At 53.5% G+C, this 16,482-nt stretch overlaps 7 protein-coding genes and 1 non-coding gene across 8 annotated transcripts; 5 read left to right on the top strand and 3 right to left on the bottom strand.

Moving 5' to 3' along the window:
- The first annotated feature begins 850 nt into the window (after nt 1–850).
- DL89DRAFT_266672 (HlyIII-domain-containing protein) lies at nt 851–1,940 on the top strand. The gene is made up of 4 exons (XM_040887171.1): nt 851–1,301; nt 1,339–1,494; nt 1,520–1,804; nt 1,843–1,940. Exons 1-4 carry the CDS (start codon nt 927–929, stop codon nt 1,870–1,872), a joined length of 846 nt encoding a protein of 281 aa, XP_040744032.1. The 5' UTR covers nt 851–926; the 3' UTR covers nt 1,873–1,940.
- Nucleotides 1,941–2,937: 997 nt separating this feature from the next.
- Nucleotides 2,938–4,289, top strand: DL89DRAFT_266671 (HlyIII-domain-containing protein; the record flags this gene model as incomplete). The annotated part of the gene is made up of 2 exons (XM_040887170.1): nt 2,938–3,308; nt 3,331–4,289. Coding segments are annotated over 2 exons (1,272 nt in total), but the record flags the coding sequence as incomplete, so codon positions are not given.
- Nucleotides 4,290–4,304: 15 nt separating this feature from the next.
- DL89DRAFT_321945 (S-adenosyl-L-methionine-dependent methyltransferase) lies at nt 4,305–5,322 on the bottom strand (the record flags this gene model as incomplete). The annotated part of the gene is made up of 1 exon (XM_040891312.1): nt 4,305–5,322. Exon 1 carries the CDS (start codon nt 5,163–5,165, stop codon nt 4,305–4,307), a length of 861 nt encoding a protein of 286 aa, XP_040744030.1. The 5' UTR covers nt 5,166–5,322.
- Nucleotides 5,323–6,387: 1,065 nt separating this feature from the next.
- DL89DRAFT_134364 (calcium ATPase) lies at nt 6,388–9,125 on the top strand. The gene is made up of 2 exons (XM_040883347.1): nt 6,388–6,531; nt 6,642–9,125. Exon 2 carries the CDS (start codon nt 6,658–6,660, stop codon nt 9,025–9,027), a length of 2,370 nt encoding a protein of 789 aa, XP_040744029.1. The 5' UTR covers nt 6,388–6,531; nt 6,642–6,657; the 3' UTR covers nt 9,028–9,125.
- A 2,332-nt stretch (nt 9,126–11,457) lies between these two features.
- DL89DRAFT_266670 (uncharacterized protein) lies at nt 11,458–11,902 on the top strand (the record flags this gene model as incomplete). Its single annotated transcript, XM_040887169.1, has 1 exon — nt 11,458–11,902. A coding segment is annotated over exon 1 (253 nt), but the record flags the coding sequence as incomplete, so codon positions are not given.
- Nucleotides 11,903–12,776: 874 nt separating this feature from the next.
- Nucleotides 12,777–13,576, top strand: DL89DRAFT_266669 (uncharacterized protein; the record flags this gene model as incomplete). The annotated part of the gene is made up of 1 exon (XM_040887168.1): nt 12,777–13,576. A coding segment is annotated over exon 1 (278 nt), but the record flags the coding sequence as incomplete, so codon positions are not given.
- A 256-nt stretch (nt 13,577–13,832) lies between these two features.
- DL89DRAFT_t62 lies at nt 13,833–13,905 on the bottom strand. Its single transcript has one exon. It is a non-coding gene; the product is annotated as a tRNA-Met (tRNA).
- Nucleotides 13,906–14,198: 293 nt separating this feature from the next.
- Nucleotides 14,199–16,322, bottom strand: DL89DRAFT_256664 (uncharacterized protein; the record flags this gene model as incomplete). Its single annotated transcript, XM_040885464.1, has 1 exon — nt 14,199–16,322. The coding sequence occupies one exon, from the start codon at nt 16,320–16,322 to the stop codon at nt 14,199–14,201; it is 2,124 nt and encodes a 707-aa protein (XP_040744026.1).
- Nucleotides 16,323–16,482: the final 160 nt, after the last annotated feature.

Raw genomic sequence — 16,482 nt, 5'->3', positions numbered from 1 at the left:
CAACGAGTGCAAGTTCGCTAGAGTCTGACCGATGTGCGCGAGGCGCATGCAAAACTGTGTATTCGATTGAAGGCGGTGGCACTGCCTCAAACAGAAAAACAATGCAGATCTCACGGTAGCACATTGTTATGCCGCTGCAACCGTCATTGTTGAAGTATGCGCAATATACTTGGGGTTTGCAGTTGTAATTGGTGTTACTAATGGAATGCATAAATTTCCAACCCAGCACCTCAGTATCCAGCAGTAGCTATAACGGCAAAGACGTAATTTCAACTATGATAGGCATGGCTAGTTGCCCCTGGTTGCAAGATTCCAGCCTGTATGCGCAGAGTTGTCGGCACCTGCCAATCCTATTTGTAGTACCATTGCTTGAGAGCACCCTATTTATCTGCCATTTCGGATGCCAATATCTGCACATATAATCTCGCTTCACGCTTAGCATAGCCACCCTCCCTAATAAAAAGGCAGCTTTTCTAGCTATCGCAGGTTAGTAGCACGTCTAAAGGAATTCATGAGCGAAAAACAGAAATGGAGTGAAGGAATATTCCCACCTTGCAGGCACACCTGGGTGGACTCGAGATAGTGCTGTAATCCGAAAGCGCTAAAACCCAGGGTCAAGAAGGACCACCTTCAGGTTGCGAGGAGCTGGTGTGTGTCCTGAACACCTAGATGGTATTCTTCAAAACAAATGCCAGCTCATAAATTGCGCCTTGTATAGGTACTAGCTGCCCAACAACAAATGCGCTCATCCGTGGTGGCTATTCCGTGGTTGTTTTCGCAGTTTTGAGGCGTGTCTTTCCTTTATATATATCTTGTTAAATCCGCCCAGCCCTTCCTGGTATGTTCCCAAGCATTTTCAACTCCTTACATCCCTCCCATCATTCTTTACACTCTTAGCATTTCTGGCCTACTGTGTTTCCTTTTCCATGTTGCAAAAGGCATTGCACTACAGCTTTGCTGGGACCGACAAGACCAAGCTGGCTCCACGGCCTGCAGGGCCCAGGTCCCGACAGAGTCCGAAGACAATAGGGTGGGACGACCTACCAGCGTGGTTGCGCGATAATGAGTACATCCGCACCGGATACCGCAAACCCACAGGCTCGCACGCCAAATGTGTCGAGTCCCTGTGCCATGTCCACAACGAGACCGGCAACATCTTCACCCACATGCTCGGAGCACTGCTGTTTGTGTATTTTATCTACTCTGCACCGCAGACGGTATTTTCCGAGTTTGACACAATCGGCAAAGGCGAGCGTATAGCAGTCTACGGATATCTGCTGACAGCGACCACATGCTTTGCTGTATCCACAATATTTCACACATTCCAGTGCCATTCAGAGCACACCAGTCCGCATCTATAACAAGTGCGATATGCTCGGGATTTTGTCAAACTTTGTCGGGTCAATATCGGTAAAAATATTCTACATGTTTTACTGCGAGCCGCAGATCCGGACAATGCACCTGACGCTACTGGTCTGTCTGTGTGTGATGTGTGTGATGCTTGGTTGTTACGCCCAAGTTCAGCGCCAAGGAGTTCCGTGCATGGCGCTCAGTGGCGTTTATCCTGCTTGGGTTCGAAAAGCTGGTGCCTGTGTTCCACACCTGGTGGATGTTTGGCGCCGAGTACATGTGGAACGCGGTCAATATCCCCTGCATGTTCTGGATGGCATTCTTTTACATTGGTGGCACTGCAATCTACGCGTCCCGGGTGCCGGAGCGGTGGTTCCCGGGCAAGTTTGATTTTTGGTTCGGCTCACATCAGATATTCCATGTGATGTCGGTCATCGCTGCCACCATCCACTATGTGGGTATCGTTGAAGGTTCTCAGATGGACGCACACAGGCGGGGTCGGGTAGCTGCCTTAGTGCCTAGATAGGTTGATCAAATAAATTTGCCATGGCCCGAGTCAGAATTTGCCCCTGCAATAGGATACAGAGGACCAACGGCGCGTCAAAAGAACTGCTAGAAGCCCCTCACCTGCCTGCTGAGTAACAGGAGGACGGCAATCGTATGACGGCAGAGGGGTACGCTAGCTATGTGTGGAAATGTGGTGTGCTTTTCATCGCCCAGCTGCATACAAGACGCCTCTTGAGAATCGTCGCTGTCAATCGCGGCGGGTAAAACGCCAAGAGGCGGATCATCCGGTCCGATGCAATTGCCTTAAACGGCAGCAGCGCTGGCCTATGAGCCGCCTGCTGCAATCGCCTCATTGACAAGGTGTGCGGTTTGCCATGCAATTCTCTGTAGAACAAGGCGAATAGAAAATGGTGAACAAACATGCTGCTGCCTGCTAATTACTTTTTTTTAAAAGCCTTACTGCTCACCTTGTCTTTTTGTTCGAGCTTGCCATTCTTTGTCCTTTTTAGCCTTTCTCTAGCCACGGGGCTGTCCTTCATTCTCTTTTCTTCGCTAGATCGTGATTGCATATTCATTCATTACAAGCGTATCTTTGCTAGTGCATCCAAGAGAGCTGGTGGATTTTGAACACAGGAAACAAACGCTCTTGGTTCTGGAGACTTGTATGGTCTGCTTTCTGAAGGCAACAGTAGAAAGCGGTTTATGAGTGGTCTGTGAGATTCAGGCTTGTCTTTTGTGCAATCAAAGACGCCTTCTGGCTCCCTAGCCTTCCCACTGTAACAGCTTTGCGAGCATTGACAGCTGGAGTGTCTAGCTCCACACGCTGCTTCACGTCTTCCTTCTTCCCTTCTTTTGCAGCGAAATCCTCCTTTTTCTTACTCCGTATTCCTGTTACTTTTATTTTCTTGGTACTGTGCACCTTCCTGTCTGGGCAAAAAGCAGGCAGCGCGGCATTCGGTTACAGCTCTTTCTTTACCATAGTGGACCCCATGGACTTTAATTACGCATCTACATTGCAGCGTGGGCGGCGAAACACAATATCGGGGAGTTTTGCGCGCTCAGACTCATTTCTGGCATCAGATATTGGCGGACTGGGCAAGCACGCATGCCGACCATAGCACATGGCACGGCGAGGCTCTGCGGCGGGCGCGCTCGTGGATGGTTCCGGCCGGACTCGGCGGGCTGTCTGGACGACTGGCAATTAGCAGCATTGGAAACTACATTCCTCGCATAAGCCTAGGGGGCATCAGCACAATGGCGCCGTGGCGGTGGGGCGGCAGCGCTGCGGACGACGAGATCGAAGAGGTGGCTGCGGCAACCGGTCTACGGCATGTTGCAGACGAGAAGCACCAGATGGCAGACTCCGCGGCCACTGCACGAGACATTCTCGATCGTCGACGATCACCGATATGGAAAACTACAAGGCGGGGTCGGAAGGAAAAGACCAGAATGTGGCCGGAGTCTATGAACAAGTGCCGAGCTGGTCGTGCAGAGCGAGGGCGCGGAGGGGAAGACTGCAGGCAGGCAGCTCATGACTGCATTCCAGATTCCAGCATACATGGTCGAGGATTTTATCATGTCCTCGTATCGCCCGCTGAGCTTTTCGACAAAAGAATGCCTCAGGTCGTGGGGATATTTGCATTCCGAGCTTGGCAATATCCATACGCACCTGGTTGGTGCCATCATATTTGTTTGCTTGGCTTTGGTAACGGGCCCGTTGATTCTGCCAACAGTCGCCCGCAGACGACCAGCCGGTGCGCCTGGCGTAGGATACATCGACTACATAGTCGTGTATGTGTATCTGTTTGCTGTCATGTTCTGCCTGAGCGCGTCAGTGGCGTTCCATACCTTTGCGTGCCATTCGAAATCGCGCCACTTCCACTCACTGCGGTGCGATTTTATTGGGATCCTGATTCTGATCGCTGGCTCATTTGTGCCTCTGCTCTACTACGGGTTCTTCCACTCGCGGCCCATCCTGATCGGGTACATGGTGATGATTCTGGGTCTGGCTGTGGCCGGGGTCATCACATCGATTGTTGGCAAGGTCGAGGACCCGAGGCGGCAGGCATGGCGGCCAGTTATTTTCATGGGCATTGCCATATCGGGCCTCATTCCGATCATCCACGGCACCATTCTGAACGGATACTACGTGTCGGTGCGTGGCATGGCGCTGTGGTATGTGGTCGGCATGGGCGCACTGTATGTTGCCGGCACGCTGATGTATTCGTTCAAGATCCCCGAGCGGTACCGGCCAGGCAAACACGACGTGTTCCTGAGCTCGCACCAGATCTTCCACACGTTTGTCGTGCTAGCAGCACTAATCCACTACGTTGGTGTTATCCAAGCGCTGATGTGGACACACAATGTGTCGTAGTTTCGCCATTTGTCTAGTTTGAGTCTGTAATACTATTGCAATAAAATATCTAGGGTTCCTCTTTTTTTTTTGTCTAAAGCGGTTTGCGTGCAACGATCGCAAACTGCGGGTAGTCGATGGCGACGGTGTCGGTCAGGGTCTTGTTCAGCTGATTCCATGTGCTGTTCAAAGTACTTGTCGACGAACATCTGGCTCGCCCGGGTGGATCGTCCATCCATGCCTTGTACCCCGACCATGTTTTGAAGTAGCCGGCGAGCTCCTCCAATGTGGACTGGCGCTGGTCAATCCACGCTTCTGGCAGTACCTCGATCTCCGGGATGCGCTGCTTCCAGACCTCTGGGTATCCAACATACCGGACATTTTCAAATGCAGAGGCCTTGACAGGCGCAACCAGAGGCTGGTACCCGCCCTCGACAAGCTTATATCCGTCGTCCCAGTACTTTAGCAGATACTGCTCGTCGAACGCCAGCCTGTTGACGAAACTGCGCGTCGTGTCGCCAACCACCTCTGGGTATTTGTACCCGACCAGGGCCATGGTGCCGCCGGGCTTCAGCACGCGCAGAGCCTCGTCCAGGAATGTGTCGAATTTGAACCAGTGCACGCCCTCCATGACCGTTAGCAGGTCGACTGAGTTGCTCTCGATCGGGAGCGATTCACCGGTGCCGACCTTGTATTCGACATTGGTGATGTCGCGCGCGTGAGCGCTCTCCTGGGCCGACGCAATCATGCTCGGGGACAGATCGACGCCAATGACGCTGTCGAATTCGCGCGCCAGATCGGTGGTGAAGATTCCTGGCCCGCAGGCAATATCGGCCGCCCTGGCCTTGGGCCCGGCGTGGTAGTTGTTCAGCCAGGCCAATAGATTGCTGTTGTACGTCGGGCGAAGGCTCAGGTAGCGGTTGGCGTTGAATCCTTTGGTGGCAAAAGCAGACATTGTTTGAATTCTCGGAGATGGATGGTAGTGGGAAAGCAAAAGATGAGTGCTGGGCTGGAGCAAAGAGGGCGATCTCCTGAGACCCTTTATAGTGCTGTGGCCGCAGCTCTCCTCGCACTCGTGTGTAACGAGTATTTGGCTATATGACCCATCTAGAACGTGGGCAGTAGTGGTATCAGGCGCTGACATCAGCACCACCAGCGTCCTACTTATCAGTGTTAGCATAAGCGCTGCTTCTACTATTGCATCATCGGGCTAGCAATGCATATATCGGGGCTCGGGACCAGCTAGATACCCCGCAAAAAGCCTAAGCGCATGAAACGGATATTGGTTTTCCCTCGGTGATAAAATCCAAATTCCGAGATCTGATCACTGCCACCCTTGCATTGGCCAACCCCAACAATCGCGTCAATTGCAACACATGTCAACTGAGGACACATCCGCCTACTCACGCCAGCTATGTTCTATTCAACCGCACGCCCTTCATGGTTCTCTGCGGGACGATCCTCTGTTCGTGGGAACATTCGCGCTTGTCAAAGAAGGCTCCCTGGAGCGTCGCGTGTTCCTCTGGCGTGTTTTTGCGTGCATCGGCCCCTTGTTTCAGGTGTGTGGAAAGCGATGTTGGAAAACGTTCTGGTAACCTATGGTGCCTCTCGGCCCTCATAATATATGCGCAGCCTGTGCTGGAAGACTGGGAACATCGGGGGGAGTCACAGTGACAAGTATGCCAGCTTCTCTTTGGCTGGCGAGGTTCTTTTTAATTTTCTCTTTTGCCCACATGAGTTGAGAACTATGCTGTTGGGGCAAGATCACATTCCAGAGCTCCAGTATGTGATTAGCGGGCTCGCTTGTGTCAACATTAGCGGCGTTTGATGGTACCTGTTTCTGAGGAGAACTTCTTTGGTAGAAGGTTCGGGACTAGATCGTTCCTTTCTTCTGCTCATTTTGGCTCCTCGTTTTTCTCACTGGTTGTTTTGGATGTACCCTCAAGTTGGCTTTGCTAGGCGGCCAACCGCCTCTGGCAGCCAGGCGGTCTTTTTTTTTCCTGGGCGTCCGGGATGATGAGATTATTTAAATCGCCATAGCACTACTACTGCCCTCTTTGTCCTGCCAAGCACCCGTTTTTGTATTTAACTCTTACCCTTTTTTGCCTTTTTAATCCCTCCTATTTTTTTATATACTTGCTGTGTTATCAAATACGTCTACTGTACCAGCAAGCGTCGTGCATTTGTTAATCGATTCCCTGCACTTTTAAGCGCTACACATACACGCCCCGTTCTTCTATCTATAAGCTATCCAGACTGCTGGAAACCGCTTACTTTAGCATCTGCTAGTAGTCCGGCTCCCCTTTTTCCTTTTGATACATGTAAGTAGTGACTCGGCCCTTGTGGCACTAGCAAACAGCACGGAAAAAAAAAGTCATGCAGCAGGAACCAAAGCGCACACTAAAAGGATCGACAACTACCAATCAAATAGCTGATAAACACAAGCTATGAGCGCAAATGGAAAACCAGCAGTCACGGAGTCGGTCGCTGCAACTCCGTCACAAAGCAGCGATAAAATCAGCACAAGCGACGGGCACTCAGTGGACGTTGACGGCAGCCTAAGCCCCGACCGGCTGGCCGAGCTGGTAGCGGACAAGGACCTGGAGGGGTTCCGGAAACTGGGCGGCACCGCAGCGCTCCTGCAGCAGCTCAACGTCGACTCTGAAACCGGCATCGTCCCGTTGCGCCCCGGCGAGTCACTCAGCGCACTGGAAAAGACGCCAACGCGGGCGGCGGAAATTGCCAACGAGCTGGCGCGGGAGCAGGACGACGAGTCACTGACGTGGCTGGGCGAATTCGAAAGCGACATGAAATTGTACTATGAGCGAGTGGCGAAATTCGGGGTCAACATTCTGCCGCCGGTCAAGTCGCGGTCGTTCCTGGGCCTGGTGTGGGATGCGCTGCACGACAAAATGCTGATTCTTCTGGTGGTCGCGGCGATCGTGTCCCTGGGCATCGGCATCTACCAAGACGTCAGACCGAACCCGGACCCGGAGGACAGCGAAGACGTGCACTGGGTTGAGGGGTTTGCAATTATTGTGGCGATTTCGGTGGTGACACTGGTGGCGTCGATAAACGACTTCCAGAAGGAGAAGCAGTTCCGCCGCCTCAACGCCAAAAAGAACGACCGGCGGGTGCGGGTGACACGCGGCGCACAGGAGCGCCTGGTCTCGACCAACTGCATCATGGTCGGCGACATTCTGCACATTGAGCCCGGAGACATTCTGTGCGCCGACGGAGTCGTCGTATCGGCATCCAATCTCAAGTGCGACGAGAGCTCAGTCACGGGCGAGAGCGATGCGCTAAGGAAGCGCTGTCTGGAGGAGGCCGACCAGGCCAACGCCGATAGGCGCAAGGAGCGCCAGAGAAGGCGGACGGAGCTGCGCGCCAAGCGCCGCGACCAGCGGTCGGCAGCCCTGCGCAGCAAGGGCGAGAGCATGGAGATCGAGACCGAGGGCCAGTCGGGCGTAGATGCCGACGAGTCGACCGATGGCGAAAACGACCTGACCCACAAGGCCACGGTCGCCAGCGGTGCGCCTGCCCCCGAGAAGCCAAAGCCCAAGGCGTCCAGCAAGAACGCCGACCCGTTTTTGATCTCGGGCAGCCGCGTGCTGGAGGGCGTCGGGCGCTGCGTGATTGTGGGGGTGGGCGAAAAGTCATTCTACGGCCGCACGCTGATGTCGCTGCGCAAGGAGAACGAGCCCACGCCGTTGCAGGCCAAGCTCAACGATCTGGCCGAGCTCATTGCCAAGCTGGGCGGCGCCGCCGGTCTGCTGATGTTCATCGTGCTTATCATCAAGTACTTTGTGCAGTTCGGTCGCCATGAGGTGTCGCATGAGGCCACCAAGGTCGTCGACAACGTTGTGCGCATCGTCATTACTGCCGTCACCATCATCGTGGTGGCGGTGCCCGAGGGCCTGCCGCTGGCCGTGACGCTATCGCTGGCTGTGGCGACCACCCGCATGCTCAAGGACAACTGCCTGGTGCGCGTGCTTGCCTCCTGCGAGACCATGGGCAATGCCACCACCATCTGCTCCGACAAAACCGGCACATTGACGCAAAACCGCATGACTGTCGTCTCGGGCTGCATCGGCGACCAGTACCAGTTCAGCTCGTACCCGCCGGGCACCTCGGCCATGCAGCGCCGTCGCGCCAGACAGCCGCCCTCGGACGGGCTGGTCACCGACATGACTGGCCGTGCGGTTGCTCCCGACAAGGCCGTGCTTCCCACACTGCTTGAAACCGAGACCCGCCGCCAGCGCCGCCTGCGCGACCGTCGCCAGCGCCACCAGCGCCGCCGTCTGGGCCGCATGGGCTCGTCGGGGTTCTCGTCATCAAGCGCCATGACGCCATTGTCGGATGCCTCGCCCAGTGTCTCGGGCATCTCGGACCTCAGCGACTTCAGTGACGACGAGGACCTGATCATCCCCACTGCCGAGCTGGCCGAGGAGGCTCCGCATGCGATCATGAGCCTCTGCCACGACGCAATCGCCGTCTGCTCGACTGCCTTCATTCCAGCCGACGACTCCTCGTCCGCCCCAGCCTCCCATGTTGCTGCCAGCAACGCCAAGTCCCCCCTGTGGCGGCGCATCCTTGGCCGCACTGGCAAAAAGGGAGCGCTGGCTAGCAACGAGGAGAGCAGCGAGGCCAATGCGCAGGTTTCTAGCGCCGACAAGTTCACCGGGTCAAAGACCGAGACCGCCATGCTGTCGTGGTCCAGAGATTCTGGGTGCCCCCAGCTACACGCAGCTGCGGGAAGGACGATGTTGAGCGCAGCGTGCAGGTGTGGCCGTTCAGCTCCGAGCGCAAGTCCATGAGCACGCTTGTCAAGATCCGCCGTCCGCGAGGACGGCAAGTCCATCTGGCGCCTGTACGTCAAGGGTGCTCCCGAGATGGTGCTGGAGAACTGCCGCTGGGTGGTTGATGTTGACGGCGCCTTCCAGAGGCAGGACCGTGAGGAAATCATGAACCAGCAGGCCAGCTCGAACCCCTCGATGAGCAACTACAGCGGCGATGATGAGGACGCCCCCGCCTTCGCCTCTGTTGCCATGCCCAGCATCCCGCAAATCAACCTCGAGAACGACAGCGACGAGGACAATCTTGAGGTGCGCGGGCCGGCCGGCGAGCCGGTCCCGCTTCTGCGCGTCGACGCTACCGAAGACGACGATTCGAGCAGCCCGAACATGCCCGCGCTGGCCACCGGCGACTCGTCGTACCTGCTATCTGCCCACTACACGGGCTCGCAGAACATCGGCTCGGACACCACCGACGTCAACGACGACGCATATGCCCTGAACTTCCCGCCGGACTTTGCCCATAACCCGGCGATCCCGGCGCTGCCTCTGGACGACGAGACTCTGCGCGACCTCCGCCGCACCGTTGCCCACTACGCGTCGCGCGCCCTGCGCACCATCGGCGTGGCCTACCGCGACTTTGAGAGCTTTGACGAGGCCCGGCTGGTGCAAATGGAAAACGACAGCGAGCTGCGCGACTCGGCCGGTCTGGTCTGCCTGGGCATCTTCGCCATTGAGGACCCATTGCGCGACGGGGTCACTGATGCCGTCAGGCGCTGCCAGAACGCCGGCATTATCGTCCGCATGGTTACCGGCGACAACGTGCTGACTGCCCGTGCCATCGCCACGCAATGCGGCATTTACACGCCGGGCATGGGCGGAATCGTCCTGGAGGGCCCCAAATTCCGCCGTCTGAGCCCCGAGCAGATGGACGTCATTGTTCCGCGCCTACAGGTTCTGGCGCGCTCGTCGCCCGAGGATAAGCGCATGCTGGTCGAGTGGCTGCGCACACACGGCGAGGTGGTCTCGGTCACTGGCGACGGAACCAACGACGGCCCTGCCCTGAAGGCTGCGAATGTCGGCTTCTCGATGGGCATTGCCGGAACAGAGGTTGCCAAGGAGGCCTCGTCAATCGTTGTCATGGATGACAACTTCAAGTCCATTGTGCGCGCCTGCATGTGGGGCCGTGCTGTCAACGACTCGGTCAAAAAGTTCCTGCAGTTCCAAATCACCGTCAACGTCACTGCCGTGCTCATTGCCTTTGTGTCGTCCATTGTCGACAAGGAGCAAAAGTCGGTCTTCACTGCTGTCCAGCTGCTGTGGATCAATCTGATCATGGACACCTTTGCCGCCCTTGCCCTGGCCACCGACCCGCCCAGCGAGGAGCTGCTGGACCGGTACCCCGAGAAACAGGGCTCGCCCTTGATTACCTTCACCATGTGGAAGAACATCATTGGCCAGTCCATCTTCCAGGTCGTTGTGTGCTTCCTGACTCTATATGCCGCCGACGACATCTTCCACCTGCACACTGTCGAAAGCAGCTACGACATGCTGGTTCTGCGCACTCTGGTCTTCAACACGTTTGCCTGGATGCAAATCTTCAACGAGTTCAACTGCCGTGTGCTGCACAATGAGGTCAATTGTTTCAAGGGCATGCAAAAGAACATGTTCTTTTTGTCCATTGTGCTCATATCCGTCGTCGGCCAGGTCATCATCATCCAGTGGGGTGGCGCCGCCTTCCAGACCACTGCGCTTAGCGCAAAGTACTGGGCCTTTTCAATTGTCGGCGGATTCGTTGCGCTGCCTGTCGGCCTAGTGCTGCGACTGGTTCCCGACCAGCTTATCTGGTGGATGATGCCGTTCATTCCTCAAGACATCTACAAGACCCCCGCCAATCTTGAGTGGCAGCCGCCAGCGCAAAACTGTCCAGAGCAAGCTGATTGGCGACAATGGCAACCAGCGCCACGGCAAGGGCTCGGACGACGAGTACGACCAGTACAGCCCCCTGGCCGATTCCAAGGGCATGCAAAAGACCTCAGTGTTCAAGTTCGGCTCTGAGCTGTCCAAGCGCTTCCAGAAGCCCCGCGACACTGCCCGCACCCCAGGCCGCACCCCAGGCCGCTCCAGACATGCTGTGCAGCCCACGCCACCTGACTCTGCAGTGAATCAGGCCAGCGCCGAGGTTGATTCTGCTACTAGCCCCCGGCTGGCGCGAGAGCCGCGGAAGCAGCATGGACGCCGTGGCAGCGATCAGCCGACCAAAAATGTATTGGCTGCTGCCATGGTCCCCTCGATGGTGGCCAGCAGCGTCGGCATTGGCATGTCCACCAGCGCCATGCCGCCAAACAAGATGTCCTTTGCCGACCTGGTCGACCAGGAACTCGAGAAAACCCCCAGGCCCCCTACACCCTAAGCAAAATATCAACTGAATAAATTAGCTTTTTACTGGGTCGGGAGTTTCCTGCGTACTGAGGGAGAAAAAAACAGGCCAGTATCCCTCACCTCTCATTGCCCATATGCATGGCGCAAAAGAGGATGCTTAAAGTGGTTAATCCCTTGTCATCTGGTTAATGCAAGCGGCATGTCTTGCATATGTGGTGGCCTCCCACCATTTCCGCCTCCTATTCGTGTTCAGGCGAAGGAACAAGGTTTGGCCGGCCTATTTCGCCTCCCCAAGCTAGATGTAAGTGTGACAGCCATGAGAATCTGTTCAGTTTTTCCTCTGCTATAAACGGGGATGGCATGAACATTTTGGCACAATGCCTGCCACCGCAACACATGAATAAAGATGCCTTCCCCGTGTGCTGTGGTATACATGTATACCCAGCCCACAGGTTCCTACTAGGACATAAGACAACATGCGGGTGTGGTTTTCAGGATATAGCGCTGGGAAATAAAATTGGTGCAATCTGCGAATCACAGGAAACCAGTTTATGCGAACAAGTATTTGTAGAAAAAAAAAGAACACTAGGAAGTATGCAGACTCGTGCAATGTGCATCCCTCCCTCCCTCCCGTTCCTGTGCAACCATGGTTCTGAGCACATTAGGCGCTTTGATTTTCGCATGTGCCTCAATATCCCCCCTATCATTTCTCTGACATCCTTGTCTGACATTGCTGCACTGGCCCTCAGTGACAAAGCAGGTTAGATGTTCACCAGATGCATGTGCAATTCCCCCGTCACCTACCCTCCCCAAAAAAACCCCCTCAAATAGCTCATGTCCTGACCTCTCGAATTCTTCTTCCCCCTGCTCCTCCCGTCTTGTCAACTAGCGCATAGTATTGTTTTTGGTTGACCTCCGCTAGCGAAAAGCCTTAAATTGCCCCAAGCTTCCTTCTTTCCACGGCTATTTCAACCCCCGACACTCTTTTGCTAACTTATTCCCTCATTTCACTCTACCCCAACAGTTATCTATACTGGGTTTTCTGTTCTATACAGGCATTTGCAAGGAATATTCGTGATATGGCAATCCTCAAGACGAAACTCCGCCTGTATGTGCGCTCTGTGTGGCGCTGCAACGACTGCAACTGGTCGTCGGAGAGCGCAAGTGAAAAGGACAGCCACCAGGACACCTACGGCCACTTACGATTGGGCTTTGATACACCACATATCGTGATTGGTTAGCACCCAGTTTCTCTTCTCGTTGTGAACGATAACCTTAGGCTTAGTTAGATTGGACATGTAGCCTTGCGTACCGCCAAAACACACAATAACACACCTTTATCTCGTCTCTTACATTTGGCTATAAAAAGCTCCATGGTATCAAACCAGCCAACCTCTATAGTGACGAGAACCTACACGTCATCCGCTATGCTGCATATTCAGTCGCTGTGCTTCTGTTGCAAATCCACACCCCTCTTGCCCCCTTCAGAAATAGAAATAATTTGGCCTGTCATCTGTGCTGCACGCGCCTTATTATCAAGCTGACTTGGTCACACCTCAATACCACCTGCTTCCCCCGTCCCCATCCGCTCATCTTTTCTGACAGCAATTGCTGGTAGGTAGGTATAGAACAGCGGGTACGACCCTATGGGCGTCAGCAGCATGGCAGTGAATCCAATGGCCAGCGGCAAAGGCATGAATTACTTGGGCTTGGTATTTTGATGCGCATTGCTGATGATGATACTGATAGGAAGGATCAGCCTGGAAACACGCCGCACCTGGAAGGCATCAGTCGCTCTCCTACAGAGGGTAAGGGGCCGAGATCGCTGAGCGATTGGTGGCAGCTATCTGCTTACCGATCGATATTTGTAGATCGATTGATGGGTGTTTTTGAGTTGACTACCAGAGGGTATACGAGACTGTGTGGTGTGACTGAGCTGAATACACCGAATAATCCAAAGGAAAGGGTCCCAGCGCTACTGACAGCAGTTCCTGTTAAAGGCTAGCTAGAGCAATTGGAAAAGGCAGAATTTAGCGTTTTTGATCTGCAGTTGTAGCAGCGGACAGTGAAGCTGGTATGGCATCTGTGACACGTAGACTGCAAGGGGACGCGGATAAGCCAAACACCAACCATTGAATATACTAAAAAAAAGTCAAAAAAAAAATGGTGTTGTGTTAGTTAGATATGTAGGAGGTTTTAAAAGGTGTGATATTTAATACTGAAGAAAAGAGAGAAAAGAAAATAGACAAGTTGCACGGAGGTATTTTCAATGCGGCCGTTTGTGCAGCTCATCAAGGGCTAGACGTTACCTCCATAGTGTAGGCTGTAGCGGGGCTCTTGCTGGCGCCCGGCTTGCCACCACCTGATTCGACTGACATTGCCTCGCCCAGCGTGCAAAAAAGCGCCTGTATATCCAAAAAGAGAAGCCCCGCAGGAGCAAAAGACACTGCCCGATGTGAGGCTCGAACTCACGACCTTGAGATTATGAGACTCACGCTCTGCCAACTGAGCCAATCGGACGCATTCCATGTGATTTCCAAACGACCAGTTGTTCGACTGATCCGATCACGATTTCGAGTTCCTTCAGAAAAAAATTGTATAAAGCGATGTGGAACATGGAACCACATAAATGTGGTTTGTGGTTGCTGGTATGGTCTGCCTCTTCCATCGAAGGATAAAATGCATACATCTACATGATCATTCATTGAGAAATTTTTAGTTTAAAGCTACTTCAGGTCATTTATTTTTGTAGCGGAGATACACGTTTGAGTAGAGCATATCAAGAACGTCATCCTTCAGCTTGTCAAAGCAGCTCATCGTGATTGTGCCCCATCCAAGTAGTCCTGTGCAACTCTGATGACTTGGCTAGACGTGTTTATCGCCAGCGATGATTCGGGAAGTATGAATGTGGTCAGAATGGCAGAAACAGGCTCGCGGATTCTCTCAGAAATGGTGGTCGAGTCGTCAATGACTAGTCGCGGAAATGCCTTGGCCATGGTTTGCACGATGCCAGTAGTAATATCAGTAAGTCCAATCCCAAACGATGACGGCCTGGTCAGCCTTGATTCGGGCGATTCCGATCTCCGTGTGTCGTCGAACAAAAATGGAGCAACAACATCTTGGGATGCATGGCTGCGACCAGTTCCTGATATAGAACACGTGACATGTAGATTTGGAGTCGTCGTCGGAGGCTGCAGGGTATCAAACGACGATATAACCGAGCCAGATATCGGCCTCAAGTTCGTGTTCTGCTCGGGCGTTGAATGGGTTTTGAGGTCAAGATGGATGTTGGCTTTGAGTGCCGCGTAAGCGTCGAGGAAGGACATCAGCTCGCTGCAAAAACAACGCACTGCAAACTGTTTGAGTCTCTCGTGCTCTTCCGGATCCTGTAGAGCTGCATAAAAACCCTCTCTGGTTGTTCCCGATTGCCGTCTAGCCGTGATGGGCAGCCGGCTTGGACGTCGGAACTCGTCAATAAACTGGTCTGCGTCATTCATGCTCGACCTCCTGCGTTCTCGGTAGGCAATATAAAACGACTCAACCAGTGGTACGACAATCGACTGTATGTAGATGATAAACATCTGAGCCCATGTGAAGAATAAAGGGGTGATGTAGTGGTTGATCGGCTGAATCGCAAATTCCCAGACAATGACAATAGGATATTGTAACATCCCAGTCACAACGCAGATGATAAGGGAGTTTCTAATTCCATATGCATCGTGGTATCGCCAGATAAGCGCAAGGAGAATAGGGCAAGCAATGAAGTAGTAAATGCCAGAAAAGATGGCTAAAGGCAACATCACCCATGCTCTAACGCAATTGTAGTGCATCGGACGGATAGTCAGTAAAGGCGAAAAGATATTTCCGAACAAGAGACCAATCGCCAGAAGCACCAATAATATCAGGAGTATTTTCCCCACTACTCGGTTTGACATGATGCCACGGGCTAGCACGGTTAAAACGCGACTTCGGTTAGCATTCTTCTGTCGAAGGGATAACTCTTTGCTGTTACAGCAGAGTCGAGAAGATATCGATACACGCCCACTGTGAGATCCATGACTGCTGCTCCTCTGTTCGATTTCCGCAGGCTCGATGACAATAGCGGCTAGGCTGGTCGAATTATTTGTGTCAACTGTATCAGGGACTGATGGCCGATGCCTATGCAGGTTGTGAACGCTTTGAAGCGACATTGCGAGAGAGTGTTTGCGCTGTCCATCTGTCGGACTGATTGTTGGCTGTGACTTGTTGAGGTTGTAGGACGACTGTAAATATCTCTGCCCGCCTATCTCACGCAACCGGTCCAGATACTGGTGTAAATTGCCTGGCCGAATAGGGTTATCCCGTACCTCGTGCCCAATCGCAGTATGTGAGCGCGCCTGAATGTAAAACCGCAAAGCGCGAAGCCCAAATGCATATAGCCAGATATTGTATCCAGTGTACAATAGCCAAAAGTCGAGAAAGCACGGGAATAGTGGTATAGCGTTATGGCATAGGGTGCAACAGCCGAATATGAACCCACCAACCACCTGCAACGTGAGCAGAAACACTGACCGCTCCCTTAACGAGCGCTCTTGTGATCGCCTTGCTCTCCAGATGTACAGCGAGAAGGTCACCACTGTGAATATAATGTAAAAGCCCAGCACTGAATAAAATACGATTTTGTATACTAGGATGGAACTTTTGCCGACAAGAGCGGGATCGCTACCGAGAAGGTATGTATCCTGGTGCTGTAGTGCTAGCATTACCATGCGAAGATGTGAGAGCACGTATATATCTGGTTTGGATCTGAAAGTTGGACTATGCCATGGTACTGGATATAGGATCATAAGAATAATAGCAAAGATAGCTGGAGAAACACAGAAGAGATAGGTCATATTCCATAGTTCACTGATCTGGGCAAGCTCCAAAGGCACCCAGACATGGTCCTGCAGGAACATGGCGTAAGAGTAGCATCATTGCTGGAGAGCTGCAACTCTCGGCCTCCGACAGTCCAGACCCGTGCCTGGTAAAGCACGGCTGTCCATGCACATCTTGGATTAGTGAGCTAATCGCCTGGATCTACTAATCTGCGACTTTCACGTTATCTCGGCATAATCA

This window comes from Linderina pennispora (assembly GCF_002104995.1).
Source record: "Linderina pennispora strain ATCC 12442 chromosome Unknown DL89scaffold_5, whole genome shotgun sequence".
Lineage (NCBI taxonomy): Eukaryota > Fungi > Kickxellomycota > Kickxellomycetes > Kickxellales > Kickxellaceae > Linderina > Linderina pennispora.
This window is presented reverse-complemented; position numbering and strand designations above follow the sequence as displayed.

Bases quoted from the DNA above. Each gene is read 5' to 3' on its own strand.
- DL89DRAFT_266672 (XM_040887171.1), top strand. From the start codon at position 927: ATGTTGCAAAAGGCATTGCACTACAGCTTTGCTGGGACCGACAAGACC. The intron at 1,302-1,338 runs GTATCCACAATA...AGTGCCATTCAG, and splicing joins CAGCGACCACATGCTTTGCT to AGCACACCAGTCCGCATCTA. The intron at 1,805-1,842 runs GTGGGTATCGTT...GGACGCACACAG, and splicing joins TCGCTGCCACCATCCACTAT to GCGGGGTCGGGTAGCTGCCT.
- DL89DRAFT_134364 (XM_040883347.1), top strand. From the start codon at position 6,658: ATGAGCGCAAATGGAAAACCAGCAGTCACGGAGTCGGTCGCTGCAACT.